Source organism: Peromyscus leucopus, chromosome X (genome assembly GCF_004664715.2).
Source record: "Peromyscus leucopus breed LL Stock chromosome X, UCI_PerLeu_2.1, whole genome shotgun sequence".
NCBI classification, from domain to species: domain Eukaryota; kingdom Metazoa; phylum Chordata; class Mammalia; order Rodentia; family Cricetidae; genus Peromyscus; species Peromyscus leucopus.
This window is the reverse complement of record NC_051083.1, coordinates 137,386,386-137,402,235: the sequence shown is the minus strand read 5'-3', so window position 1 is coordinate 137,402,235 and position 15,850 is coordinate 137,386,386. Positions and strand designations below refer to the sequence as shown.

The 15,850-nt window shown below is 39.0% G+C and overlaps 1 protein-coding gene across 1 annotated transcript in view; it reads left to right on the top strand.

Moving 5' to 3' along the window:
• Positions 1-15,850, top strand: part of F8 (coagulation factor VIII) — a 158,208-nt gene that overhangs the window by 89,920 nt on the left and 52,438 nt on the right. The window contains 2 exon segments of the mRNA XM_037199375.1: positions 1,026-1,111; positions 10,992-11,147. Coding sequence (XP_037055270.1) covers positions 1,026-1,111; positions 10,992-11,147 — 242 coding nt within the window.

The window sequence follows — 15,850 nt, the reverse complement described above, 5'->3', positions numbered from 1 at the left end:
TCCTTGTTAGCTAGCTTCTCTGGAACTGTGGGTTGTAGTCTGATTATCCTTTGCTTTACATCTACTATCCACTTATGAGTGAGTACATACCATGTTTGTCTTTCTGAGTCTGGATTACTTCACTCAGGATGATATTTTCTATTTCTATCCATTTGCTTGCAAACCTCATGATGTCATTGTTTTTCTCTGCTGAGTAGTACTCCATTGTGTATATGTACCACATTTTCTTTATCCATTCTTTGGTTGAGGGCCATCTAGGTAGTTTCCAGGTTCTGGCTATTACAAATAATCCTGCTATGAACATAGTTGAGCAAGTGTCCTTGTGGTATGATTGAACATCCCTTGGGTATATGCACAAGAGTGGTATCATTGAGTCTTGAGGTAGATTGAGTCCCAATTTTCTGAGAAGTCGCCATACTGATTTCCAAAGTGGCTGTACAATTTTGCACTCCCACCAACAGTGGAAGAGTGTTCCCCTTGCTCCACATCCTCACCAATAATAATCTGCCATTCTTAAAATACTTGCTATCTAGCCATTGACATAAAAAGTTTGTCAAACCTCTACTTTAAAGGAGAAAGAAAAAAAAGGAGGTTTGAGTATTATTTAAAGAGTTTCTGGACAGAAAGTCTATGCTTTTTATTTATTTTATTTTTACTATTTTTTAATTTTCTGACTTTTCTATAATAAATGTACATTATATGATAAAGCAATATTATAGTATCACTTGTAGATTGCATATATACCTCAGTGGTAGAGTACTTGCTTAACACATGCAAGGGCCCAAGTTCATTTCCCATTACTGTCCTGCCACTAAAAAAAAATAGAACATGGGATATACAACATCAAAAAACAAGTTCTTCAGATAGTAATCAATGCTATCATACTTAAAACTTTTATGCATTTCTCTATCTCTTCCACAACTAATATTAACCTTTCTCCAGATAATACTATTGTTCCAGAGTTTTTAAGATAAATACATTTGTATATATAATAATATAATCTCTCTCTTCTTTTTTGGACAAAGGACAGTGGGCTCCAAACCTGGCCAGACTTCATCATTCTGGATCAATCAATGCCTGGAGTACCAAGGAGCCCTTTTCTTGGATCAAGGTCAGAAAATTATGAGAAATATATCAACATTCAACAAGTTCAAAATGTTATACATACCCTTTTATTCTGCAGTCTCTTCTATAAAACATCAGTTAACATATGAGGAGACCATATAATAGAATGACTTATTAATTTGTGCAAAAATATTCACAAATGAATGCTTGTTCTGGTAGTTTGAATAAAATAACCCCCATAGGTTCACAGAGAGTGGCACTATTAGGAGTTGTGGTCTTGTTGGAGTAGGTGTGGCCTCATTGAAGGAAGTGTGTCAAGGGGGGCGAGCTTTGAGGTCTCAGATGCTCAAATCACACCCAGTGTGATATTCTCTTCCTGCTGCCTTTGGATACAGATGTCAAACTCTCAGTTACTTCTCCAGCATCATGTCTGCCTGCATGCCACCATACTTCTCGCCATGACAACAATGGACTAAACCTCTGAACTGAAAGCCAGTCCCAATTAAATATTTTCCTTTATAAGAGTTTTCATAGTCATGGTGTCTCTTCACAGCAATAAAACCTTAACTAAGACACTTGGGAATGGAATTGAATATACAAATGTGTCCCATTTCTTTCTACTTGGAATATAACATCACAATGATTTCTATAATTGAATTTACTATCTTTCAAGACCATGTATTCTGTATTCTATGAGAATATATCTCCAACTGAGTAGGTACCCCTGAGTCCTCTGATGCTCTGCATTTTTATACAAAAAGGGTAGCTCAGTAGTTCATCTTAAAAACAACTAAATTGTAGCTTCTTTTGTATAGTTAAATCTGTCTTTTTCAGGAATTTTATATCCCTTGGGTATTAGGAAATACCTACTTAATGTAGTTCAATATGGGAAACTAGGATGGAGTAATACTTGAGGCAGGTTAGCTCAACTTTTTAAAATGCATACAGTCTTTTGATGTCTCACTTTGCTATTTCCTCTAGACCAGCCCTGACCAATGGAAATATGATGTGCACCACAAATTGTAGCATATTGGGGAACACAATACCACCACAACAAATTAAAATCACATGTATTATTTTACATGATCTAGTAACCATATAAAAAATGAACATGAAATTTATCTTTTTATTTTTAATGTTTGTGTGAGTATATATGTGGTATGCATGTATGTGTGTACATGCATATGTGCACCTATGCATAGCACATGTGGAGACCAGGGGTAAATGTCAGTTGTGTTTGTCTGTTACTTTCCACATTATTTTAAACCATATTTTATTAATTCTTTGAGAATTTCATATAATGTATTTTGAACATCTTCACCCACGCCCCCATCTCCTTCCATAACTACCCTCTCCACTCTCCCTTAACTTTCCACCCAACTTTTGAGGTTTCTTCTTTTTTTTCCATTTCAAGTCTAGCTTGTATTTATTCAGCTAGTCTTGGGAGTCGGGCCTTCCCTGTTTGTGCTCAACCTACTAGATATTATTCCAATAAAGATGAAATTTTCTGATTTTCCTTCTTCCAGCAGTTATTTAATGCCAAAAGCTCATCAGCTAGTGGTGGGATTTTACACGCAATTCCCCCCTCCCATATTGGGATTTTTTTCTGGCTGGATCTTGTGAAGGTCTTGCGCTTGTTCACAATGGCTTTGAGTTCATATGTGTAACTACCCTGTATATTTGTAAAACACTATCCCCTTGTTGTTAATAACTACCTCTGGCTCTTACTATCTTTCCACCCCAACTTCCATAAAATTCCATGAGCTACAGGAGGGGTTTGATATGTATGTCCCACTTAAGGCTGAGTATTCCACAGTCTCTTATTCTTTGCATGTTGACCAGTTGGAAGTTTTCTTAGGGTATTTATTGCTGTGAAGAGACACCATGACCATAGCAACTCTTACAAAGAAAAGAGATAATTGGGGTGGCTCACTTACAATTTCAGAGGTTCAGTCCATTATCATCATGATAGGGCGTATGGCAATGTGCATGAAAACATGGTGCTGGAGGAATAGGTCCTACATCTTGCATCCAACAGGAAGTCAACTGAATGTCACACTGAGGGAAGCTTGAGCAAAAGAGACCTCAAACCCGACCCCACGGTGACATACTTCCTCCAACAAGGCCACACCTCCTAATAGTGCCACTCCCTTTTGGAGCCATTTTCTTTCAAACCACCACAGAGGTCTCTGTATTGCCATCTACTACAAGGAGAAAGTTCTCTGATGAGGGTTGAGAAATACTCTGAGCTATGAGTATAGCAATAAGTCATTAGGAGTCATTTTAATACTGTGTCCACTTAGCAAAATAATAGTATTGAGTCCTCCCCTAGGGCCTATAACTTATCAAATCACAAGTTCTCGGACCCTTTAACAGTGCCAGATATGGTTCCATGTCATGGAGCAGGTCTTAGATCCAAGCAGAAAGTAGTCAGTCACTTCAATAGCATTTGTGCCATTATTACACCAGGGGGCATATCTTGCCAGATCAGTCATTATTGTAGCTTGTAGAGTTCATAGTTGAATAAGATTTTTGACTACTTTTCTCCCCTGGCAGCGTGCATAGACAATTCTTGCACTATGAAAACTAGCCACTATGGATGAGCCTTCCATATCAGTGCCAGCTTGATTTTATCCATGTTCCATGACTCAAGTGTGTGGTGTCCTTCAGCAACTGGGTTTTACCACCAAGTTCTAGAGGGTAAACAATAGCATTGTCAATAGCCTATAATTTGGGAGGATCTATGTGACCTTATTGACTAAGATCTCCAAAATAAGTAACACATTCCTAGCACTGGGCTTTTTATTTGTTATCTTTGGAATCCAGTAGCGGCATTGTTGCTCCATTGTAGGATAATTCCATTTTAATACTCCCCCTCTCTGTGTTCATCTCTCACTTATTCTACCTTTCTCCCTCTTTCTCTGCCTGCATGTGTGTATATCTTCTATAGTAGTAAGTAGGTGTCTTAGTCAGTGTTCTGTTGCTGTGAAGAGACACCATGACCATGGCAACTCTTTAAAAGGAAAATGTTTAATTGGAGCTTGCTTATAGTTTCAGAGGTTTATTCCATTGTCATCTTGATGAGGAGCATGGCAACATATAGGCATACTGGTGCTGAAGAAGTAGCTGAGAGTTCTACACCTGTATCCACAGATAGCAAGAAAAGTATGACACTGGACCTAGCTTGGGTTTTTTAAACCACAAAGCCCAGCCCCACTTCCTCCAACAAAGCCACACCTACTCCAACAAGACCATACTTCCTAATGACTCTCAAGTAGTGCCACTCCTTAATGACCAAGCATTCAAATATATGAGCCTATGGGGGACATTCTTATTCAAAATATCACAGTAGGTTTCCATATGACTTTTTTCAAAGGCCTTTTGTGTTATTTACCCTCTTTTCCCTGTCCTTCCTATCCCCACTCAAATTTAGCCCTTCCTTTTCCATAATTCCCTTTTAACCCTTTTACTAATGTGTTCTATCTCCCCTCCCATGAAAGCCCCCTTCCATGGCCCCTAAGTAACTTCCCAACTTCTATGAATATCCCAAATGAAACACATATTTCTACAAATTCAAAGCTAACATTCAAAAGTTAGAAAACAAGTAACATCTGCCTTTTTGTCTGGTCTAGGTTACCTCACTTGGAATGATTGTTTCCAGCTACATTCATTTGCTTCAGTATGTCATAATTTCATTTTTATAATAGCTATATAATGTTCCATTTTGTGAATGTGCCACATTTTTTATCCATTTGTTAGCTGATGGATATCTAGGCCATTTCCATTTCCTCGCTATTGTAAGTAAGTAGAGCAGCAATGAGCATGGATGAGCAGTAGGCATCTCTATAGTATAAAATGGAGAACTTTGGATATATGCCCAAGAGTGGTATAACTGGATCATGTGATAGTTCTGGAAGTTCTATTTCTAACTTTTTGAGGAACCTCTACATTGTTTTCATTGTACCAGTTTCTATATCTCGGTTTTAAATGGGTGCTAAGGATCCAAACTCAGATCTTCATGCCTACACAGCAAGTACATTACTTTATGATCCATATTTCTGGCCCATGAAGTTCATCTTAATATGACATTTTATTTAACTAAACATACCCACAAAATAATACCATTATCCTATTATCAATCAGGCCCATGACTCCTTCAAAGGCAGATAAGTAAAATCTTTTTTTTTTTTTTTTTGAGGGCGGGGGGTCTCTTCCCATGATACATGGAAGCTGAGGACAGCTTGGAAGTACCAACTCAGCCTCTCTGCCCAGACACAAGTTGTGATCCCTTATAGAGCCACAAACAGGAAATAGTGAACTCTGAATGATATATTCTGTTAAGTTTCTATTTACCAGATCTGGACCATTACTTTAACTGGCCAAGCTTTTTTGTCCCAAAGTATTTCCTGTTCTTCTCAATTTCATATCAATTACTTAATACATCTGTGAACTTTCTTTACTACTCTAGCAAAGTCATGATTAAAATATTAAGACAGACTTCCTTAGTATGTGTTCAACACAAACCAAGCTAGTAAATCCTTATCCCTTATGAACTAGATGCTAGTATTAATCATTTCAATTAAGAACACCAAAGCACAGAGATGTTACATAGCATTACAAGTCACACTCACAAAAAAATCTGTGCCGGGGCTCTTGTACCCTAATGTGAACCATTATATTATATGATGTGCACAATGTCCACTCTAGCTTGCTAGTCATTTCTCAATGGTTACTGTGGTAATTAAACCAGTTACAAATCCCTTTTAATTGTATTATCATTCAATCTTTCTTAAGATACAGAATACTATATCTTAAGGGAGTTGATGTCATCTGTTCCACTTAGAACAGATAAGCAAAGTGGGAGTTTAGGGAGATGTTTACAAAGAGGGGAGTTCAGATAGGCATCCTAAAATGTAAAAAAACATATGACCCATAGGTACACAAGTGCTTGAACTGGCTTGAAAAGTACTAGGCAACAAGTACTAAACAATCAGCAGCAGGTAATTGGCACCCCCCTTGGAGCTATGCAGCTGTCAGATTTGCAATGTTTGTTGCCTGAAAACATAGTATACTATGAAATTTATTTACACCTTGTAGAGGGAAGTTTCTCTGGCCCTGCCTGGCCCTGTGGTCCTGAAGATGTTTATAAAATAATCCCTCAGAGCCTTATATTAATTTCTAAGTGTATGCCTAATGGCTTCAGCTTCTGGCTAGCTAACTCATCTTAAATTAACCCATTCCTATTAATCTATATGTTACCACATGGCCATAGCAATACCTGTCTGCTAGAATCTTGTTGCTCCTTCAGCAGTGGCTGACATCTCTCCCCACTCAACTCTTCTTCTCTCTGTATCTCTGCTTGCATTTCCCACCTGGCTGTAAGCTTTCTTGCCATAGGCCAAACAGCTTTATTTATTATCCAGTGAAAACCACACATATTTACAGCATACAGAAAGATATCCCACAGCACTTTCCCTTTTCTGTCTAATCAAAAGGAAGGTTTTAACTTTAACATAGAAAAATTATATATAACAAAACAGTTGTCAAGCAAGAATTACAGTTACAATATTTGTATTTGGCAAAATTGAAGGAAATATTCTATCATCTATTCTATTTTTGTGACTCTAAAGTTTTATATCTAATTTATCTTTTATCATAACCAAGGAAAATTATAACTATACAGTCTTCAACTTCATCAAAGACCCTAGAAGGATAGAATATTACCTGAGTAAACAGGAAGTGCATGGCAAACAACTTCCATAATTCTAGAAATGACAGGGACAGCTGGCAGCCTGGACAGTCATCCAAAGTTCCTCTGTAATGTTGGGGCATCTACCTTCAGCCTACAGGCCTACAGTCTCTGGCATAACTTTCAGTGAAGCAAGAAATTTTAAGGACTGTTCTGCCCACTCTGGCAAAGTTCCTCAGGCACTTCTTCCATTCTCCCCTTGTCCTGTAGTTTCTTCTGTGAAGCAGGAACCTGAAGGACCATTTCATTTTGCAAAGTTCAGTGATCACCTTCCTATGGGTCCTGCATGTCTAGTTATACAGCATCCTGTCAAGCAGTCAAGTCAAGGGCACTTTTTTTTGCCCAGTGGCTTGCTTTTGCCACAAAGAAAGCAAACTCCATAATGAATTTCTTCAATGCCCATCATATTTTCTGAATTAGATTGATGCTGCCAGGAGCAGACATGTTTCAATGTCCAGAAAAGTCTAAGTTCTTAAAACATTTTAAATGCCATATTCTGTAGGTCTTTGAAGTGTTTAAAGATTACCTACCTAATTGAAATATATCTATGTTTACCTAAAAACTTAACTAACATGACTATAAGTTTGATTATTCTAGATGACTATTAATCTGTATTTCTTAATCATATTTTACAATTTTAAATGAATTGCATAAACATAATACCTTAAACAAGAGGAGAAATATACATACAGTATAACAAAATTAACTTTAAATTTGTATCAATAGGCCTGGAGAGATGGCTCAGCCATTAAAGGCTATTGGCTCACAACCAAAAATATAAATTTGTATCGGTAAACTAAAATCTATAGCAATGTAAAATATTTCAAATGAGTTGTTACTTTTTAAAAGTAGATTCAATAATCTACCCTTTTATCCTATCATATCTATATCCTCTTTTCTTCTTTAGAAAGAGATTGCATTTATAATCAACATACTTTAAATAAAAATAAACATTTATGTACACTGTTTTGGCAATTTGGGTGTAGTTTCTCATACTACTTCCTGCTGGTTGGGGGCACTGGCAATTTTATGGGGATCCTGAGAAAATTAAGAATTATAGTTAAATCTTGGCTGTAATAGTCTGTGAGGCTGTATCGACCTTTCAGAGGGTCTTGGTTGATCAAACCATATTAGCCTGGAAGAAATCCACAGGTTCTCATCTGTAGTGGGTAGCTGTTCCAGCTTTGACCTTGAAGCACTGCCCCTAGTGAGGCAGCAGGTAACTTCTGTGGAAACCAAAGCAGAACATCTTTTCCAAAGCAACATATCCTTAGACACAAATTTTGAGTCAAGATACCTTCAAAATATACATATTGGTTTAACTGAGTAGCCCCTACAATCAAATGTCTCTTTGCAGTTAAAAATCCCAAAGACAATATAATAATATGCAGTATCCAGATTCTTTGTGTAACTTTCATCTTTATGTGGCTTAATTTTTATATTATTTTTACTGTCTCTTTATGTATCTATAATCATTTTCTGATCATTGCTTTAAACTGTAGCATGGTTAGGACTGAAGCAGCAGCAGCCCTGGCTGCTGGCCCCGCCCTACTCAGTTTTTCAACATGGCACAGGTACCAATGAGTCACACTTACCTCCCCAATTCTGGGAAGTAGTATTAAATATACCTATGTTTTTAAGCCTGCAGCTGTGCTCCCAAGCCAGAATGCAGTGGCTGGGAGAAGCCTCTTGGTATTGTAGCCTGTGAGAGACCACAGGAGCCTGGCATATTGCTGCTGAAGCCTGCCAAGACTAGGGGACATGGCCGGGAATGAGATACATGAACTAGGAAGCTGTTCTTAGCTTAGTTTTAGAATCTCCTTTTAAGTTTTCTCAGGTTTTAGGTGGAACTCTTGCCATCATGTATGGGCACCATTTGTAGGCAGAAGTGTTTTGTATCCTGCCTGGTCCTTCAGCTGCTCATTCCCAAGTAATTACACAGAGGCTTATATTACCGACAAACTGTATGGCCTATGGGTCAGGCTTCTTGCTAGCTTATAACTTAATCCATTCTATTAATCTGTATGTTGCCATGTGGCCATGGCATTACCAGTCTGCTGGCATCTTGTTGCTCATTTGGCAGCAGCTGGTATCTCCCCTGACTCTACCCTTCATCTCATCTTCAGTTTGAATGTACCACCTAACCTTATCCTGCCCTGCCATAGGCCAATGCAGCTTTATTTATCAACCAATCATAGCATCACATATTCACAGCATACAGAAAGACATCCCACTGCAACACCTTGCTCACTTCCTAGTAGAGACATATCTATTATAGTCAAACTGAAATATCTGTCTCCCTACATAGGTGAAGTTGTTGACATTTTATGTGTTAAACTGTTAAAAATATAAAAGGTACCAGTTATAGCTTAAAAGAGATGCAGCAAAAAAGTAGAAGTAGATAAGCTAGCATCCATCAATCATAGAATGTTGGTAGACTGGCAAAACTTTATTAGACTCACTAGAAGATATATTAGCAAGTGGTAAACAAAAGCTTTTTATACTCTACATAAAGACATAGTATAACCAATTCTGGAAAAAAGTTGATTCTTGAATATGGTATTTTTATTGATTATACCATAGTACTTAGAAGAAAAGTAGACTGTCTTCAATCAGAAATACTAATTTGGGAGAAGGCAAGGATGTCTCATCTAAAGATAGGATCACTCTATGACTCACTATTCTACTTCATTGTTTTCCTGCATTAATTATCACCATACCAAAAACAATGTTTTGTGCAGAGTAAGCACTAGAAATATTCTTTTAATGAATGGATATATAAATGTCATTTACATTCAACTCAAGAAGATAGTGTCATTAAACAAAAAGTTGTGTGATCATAGCAATTTGGTCATGTCTTTTGTCTTAGTCAGTGTTCTATTGCTATGAAGAGACAACATGACCACTGCAACTCATAAAGGAAAGCATTTAATTGGGGCTTTCTTACAGTTTCAGAAGTTTAGTGTATTTTATGATCATGAGGGGAAGCATGACAGCAGGCAGGCATGTTGGTGGAGGAGGAGCTGAGAATTCTACATCTGGATCCACAGGCAGCAGGAAGAGAGAGGCACTGGAGCTTGGTTGAGCTTTTGAAACCCCAAAGCTCACCTCCATTGATACACTTCCTCCAACAAAGCCATACCTATATCAACAAGGCCACACCTCCTAATAGTGCCACTCCTTGATGACTAAGCTTTCTATTATATGAGCCTATTGGGGCCATTCTTATTCAAACCACCACAGCATCTATGAAAATGTTAACTCTGACTTGCTTATGAAGCCATTAACCTATATCTCTTGCCATGCATACATGGCTGATTGTTCTGTTGATCATTCAGTTCTCTTTCTTTGGGAACTTTTCATTTCTTACCACTCTGCCATTATTCACTCTTTCATTCCAAAGCATTTTCTAAGCATCTTCATTTACATACTACCATGTTAGATACCAGAGATAGAGGGAACATTTGTTTGTTGCTTAGTATGTGTTAGTTACTGGATTCATCATATTATACCTATTACCTCTTTAATCTTTTGAGATAAAAATTATCTTCACTTTACATATAAACAGAGACATAAGAAGGATTTCAGACCAATAAGAGAAGAAGACAAGCAAAGCACCTTTATAATGTAGTGCAATAATTTGCTAGAATGAAGTTATTATATATAACATGAAGTAGAAACACAGATAAAGCAGTACTAAATTTTTCTGAGTCAGGGAAGACTAAGAAGGAAAAATATTTTTACAATTAACATTTGAAAGAAGTGTAATGACTTATTCCTCATAGTATTACAGAGATAGTGCTGGTCTAAGAAAGGGAGGAAATTAGTTTTGGCTGGTACAGAAGTATTGGGTAAAGCATTGGGCCATTCTGGTTCATATGTGCAGCCCCATGGATATGTGTGAGGAGGAAATGACTCAATGATTTGAAAGTGATCTGGTTTGCCAGGAAATAGATAATTCAATAAGTACCTTTCCTACTCATTCCTACCTATGTTCCATGGCTTTAAATACATACATGTTCATATTTCAACATTGGTGCCTGCTTCCCCTGACCATGCCAGGTAATTTGTAGAATTAGAGTCTTCCTAAGTGGATAATTAATAACAATAACTAATTGTTTTCAGAGTGTAATATGTACTTTAAAAATAGATTAAAATAAATTGTTTTAATTGGTAGGTAGATCTGTTGACACCAATGATTATTCATGGCATCAAGACTCAGGGTGCCCGTCAGAAATTTTCCAGCCTCTACATCTCTCAGTTTATCATCATGTATAGTCTCGATGGCAAGAAGTGGCTGAGTTATCGAGGGAATTCCACTGGAACTTTAATGGTATGTAATTAGTTCTTTCATGAGAGGGCAGGAAAACTTTAAAGAGCTTTTGGCAGATGGTACAGTCTACAAGCTCCCAAAAATGAATTTTCTTCCTATGGGTAATATGAATGTTTATGGACATACAAACAAAAAAGTCAAAGTTTTAATACTTTCATACATGGTATAAATACAGACATGTTGTTTTATGAGATTGTGAATTTTCTTAGGGGTCTGTACATGAAAGACTTTAGTTTATTAGCCAAAACCGTGAATGGAGATTAAGATCATTTATATGAAAGAATGGGAAAACCTTGGGAATTTCTTCTCTAGAGGTAAGCTTGAGGAAATTAAACAGACATAAATCCTTAACATTGTTGGCTATACTTCTCTAATTTTACATCCCTGATTAGCTGCACCAGAAATGTATCCCAATTCTCTCTTTCTGTGTCCCTCCCATTTTGTCCATTTTCACTTATATGACTATTAATTCAATGCAAAGCCCCATTCCCTCATATTCACAGTATAATATTATCCATATGCTGAGGCTATAGGTAGATATGACACAGGAGCTAAGGAGAAGAGTTACAGAGTTTTACTGACAAATGCAAAATAGCTCTTGATATGCTACAAAAACACCCCAGTGGTACCTATTATATTGATGATATGCATGATGCTGACAGGACCTGGTAAACAGAAAACATTAATTGCTCTAATGTATTGTGATTCACACACAGAGATACACACAAATAAGCCTACTTTGTTCTTGAAATGCAACTTTATCCAATGTTTAATATGTTTCCCATTGGTTTTAAACAAATACTGTTCATCATGTATAAATAGTTTCCTTCTAGCCATGCATAATAGTGCACACCTTTAGTTCTAGCACTTGGAAGACAAAGGCAGTTGGATTTCTGTGGGTTCAAGGCCAGACTGGTCTACATAACTAGCCCTAGAGCAGCTAGAGCTACATAGTGAGACTTCATCTCAAAAAAAAATTCTTCTATTTCTATATTGTTTGTAATTACAATTGAATTTTATCAAATACTTTATGAGCACTTACCTCCTTATTTTTTCATACAACATATTTTTTTTCATTTTTCTTTATTAAGAAATTTTCTACTCCACATGCTATCCACAGACCCCTCCTCCTCCCTCCTCCCACCCCCCAGCCCTCTTTCCCAAGCCACCCCGCATCCCCACATCCCCCAAACTGAGGTATCCCATGGGGAGTCAGCAGAGCCTAGCACATTGAGCCTAGGCAGGTCCAAGCCCCTTCCCACTGCACCAAAGCTGTGCAAGGTGTCACACCACAGGCACTGGATTCCAGAAGCCTGCCCATAGACCAGGGACAGATCCCGATCCCCCTGCCTGGGTGCCCCCCAAACAGTTTGAGCCAAACAACCGTCTTCCGTATCCAGAGGGCCTAGTCCAGTCCCATGGGGGCTCCACAGCCACCAGTCCACAGTTCATGGACTTCCACTAGTGTGGCCAGTCATCTCTGCACGTTCTCCCATCATGAGCTCAATGTCCCTCGCCTGCAGTATCTCTCCTCTCTCTCATCAATTGGATTCCCAGAGCTCAGCCTGGTGTCTAGCCATGGATCTCTGTATCTGCCTCCATCTGTCACTGGACAAAGGCTCTATGATGACAGTTAGGTTATTTGCTAGGCTGGTCACCAGAGTAGACCAGTCCAGGCACCCTCTGAACCACTGCCAGCATACCAAGGTCGGGTCAACCTTGTGGATTCCTGAGAGCCTGCCCAGCACCATGCCCCTTCCTATTCCCATGATGTCCTCATCTATCATGGGATCTTCCTCCCTTCCCTCCCACTCTGTCCCTGTTCCAGCTTGACTCTCCCATTTCCCTATGTTCTCATCCCCCACTCCTTGCCCTCTGCCATTACCCCCCCCCAAGTCCACTCATGTAGATTTCATTCTCTTCTCCTTCACAGGATCATCCATGTGTCCCTCCTAGGGTCTTTCCTGTTAGCTAGCCTCTCTGAAGTTGTGGGTCATACAACATATTTTGAACATGTGTTTTCCCTCCCCCAACTCTTCTTAGATCCTCTGTACCTCCCTACCTACCCAACTTTATATTCCCTCTCTATCTCTCCCTCTCTTTGAAAAAGAAACACAAAAAAAAATGAAAATCAAAACAAAGCTGGATGGTGGTGGCACATGCCTTTAATCCCAGCACTTGGGAGGCAAAGGCAGGCAGATCTTTGTGAGTTTGAGGCCAGCCTGGACTACAGAGCAAGTTCCAGGACAACCAGGGCTACATAGAGAAACCTTATCTCTAAAAAATCAAAGCAAAGTAAAACCAATAAGACAAAAAAAATGAAAAAAAGTACACACACTTACACACATACACACACGAAAAACATAGAGGTCATTTTGTGTTGGCCAACTTATCCTGAGTATGGGCTCTGCCCTGGAGTATAGTTGATATACCCAGTGACAATCCATAGGAGAAAACTGACTTTTCATTTGCCAGCAGATATCAATTGCAAATAGCTTCTTGGTTAGAGTTGGGACCCTGTGTCAACTTCTCCCTATCAGTGATGGAACCACATCTGGCTTGAACTTGTGAAGGTCTTGTGCATGCTACAATAACAGTCTCTTTGAGCTCATATGTTCATCAGTCCTGTGTGTCTAGAAGACACTGTTTCCTTGGAGTCATCCATCACCTCTGGCTCTTACAATCTTTCCCCTTCCTCTTCCATGTAGATCCTGGAGCCTTGAGAGTAGGGGTTTGATAAAGACATCCCATTTAGGAATGCTCCAAAGTCTTTCACTCTTTGCACATTGTCTAGTTGTGTATTTGTGTTAGTTCCCATCTGCTACAAGAAGAGGCTTCTCTGATGAGACTTGAGCAAGGCACTGATCTATGAGTATAGCAGTGTGTCATTAGGAGTCATTTTGTTGCTATGTTCCTTTAGCAGAATAGTAATATTAGGTTTTCTGTTGTATGATATTTTGTTTGTGTTCTGACAAATAAAGCTTACCTAGAGATCAGAGACTGGAGCGCCCTACTAGTTAACCATAGAGGCCTGGTCCTGGTGGCACACACCTTTAATCCTAGCACTTGGGTGGAGGAATCAGGAAAATCAGGAGTTCAAGGCCACCCTGGGCTACATGAGATTGAACCAGTCTTAGAGATACAGAGCCAGGCAGTGGTAGTGCATGCCTTTAATCCAAGTATAATCAGGAGGTAGAGACAGGTTTATAAGGTGGGTGGAGACAGGATCTTAGTCCCCCATTCAGTCTGAGGATTTGTAGAGGTAAGAAGTTTCTAGTGGCTGCTGCTCTGCTTTTCTGATCTTTCAGCTTTCACCCTCGATATCTGACTCTGGGTTTTTATTGTTAAGACTAATTAGGATCACACTTCAATTTTCCCCATAGACCCATGACCTGTCTAGTCTTGGGATTCTTGGCCACTTTAGCGTGTTAGGTATGGGTTCCATTTCATTTCATGGAGTGGGCCTTGGATATAATTTTTAAATAATGTGACATTTGTGCCACTATTGCACCAATATATCTTACAGTCTCACTTATAGGTCACAGGGTATGTAGCTGGGTGATATTGATGATTACTTTCCTTCTTCAGTAGAGTGCAAAGTATGTTCCAGCATCATGAACACTAGTCAGTAGGAATGAACCTTCTATTTGGTCACCAGCTCAACTTCTCCATGTTCAGTGACATAAGTAAATGTCTCAGCAACAGGGCCTCACCATAAGGTTGTAGGGAAAAAAAAACAATAACCTTGGCAATAGCCTGTGATGCTTGGTGGTGGGTATCCATGGGACCCCTCTGGTCAATGACTCAATGATTCCAGGCATTGGAAGTTTTGCTTGTTAGCATAAGGTGTCTAGTGTAGCTCAAATTTTAAAGGTCTTATAATAATAATAAAAAAACAGAACCAGATATTGGGGTAAGTGCTGAGAGATAAAGGAACTAGCTACTGCCACATCTTACCTCTAGGACTCCTCAGCCTGAAAAGGCCTCTAGCTGAAAGACTTTATTTCGTGTCTCCTCAGGTCTTATATACCTTTCTCTGCCCACCATATCACTTCCTTCTTAGTGCTGGGATTAAAGGTGTGTGCCACCACAGCCTGGCTCTGTTTCTCTCATAGACTAGTAAATCTCATATAGTCCAGGGTGGCTTTGAACTCACAGAGATCCAGACAGATCTCTGCCTCCTGAGTGCTAGGATTAAAGGTGTGTGCCACCACTGTCTGACCTCTATGTTTAATCTAGTGGCTTGTTCTGTGTAACACAAATTGCTAAATGGCCTTATTAATTGAAAACTTAGATCCAGATATTGGGGTGAAAGCTGAAAGATTAGAGAAGCAGAACAAGCCAGCTACAAGTTCTTACCTCTAGGAAGTCTTCAGTCTAAAGAGAGCTACTTCCTGTGTACTCACGCCTCATATACCTTTCTGTGCCCTGCCATCTTTCTTCCTCTCTCCACCCAGCTCCATCACTTTCTGTCTGTACAGACCTCCAGACCTCTATGTTTAACTAGTGCTTGGATTAAAGGCATGTGTCACCACGCCTGGCTGTTCCCAATGTGGCCTTGAACTCACAGAGATCTGGATGAATCTCTGCCTCCCGAATGGTAGGATTAAATGCATGTGCTACCACTGCCTGACCTCTATGTTTAATATAGTGGATGGCTTTTTCCTCTGATCCTCAGATAAGCTTTATTAGGATGCACAAAT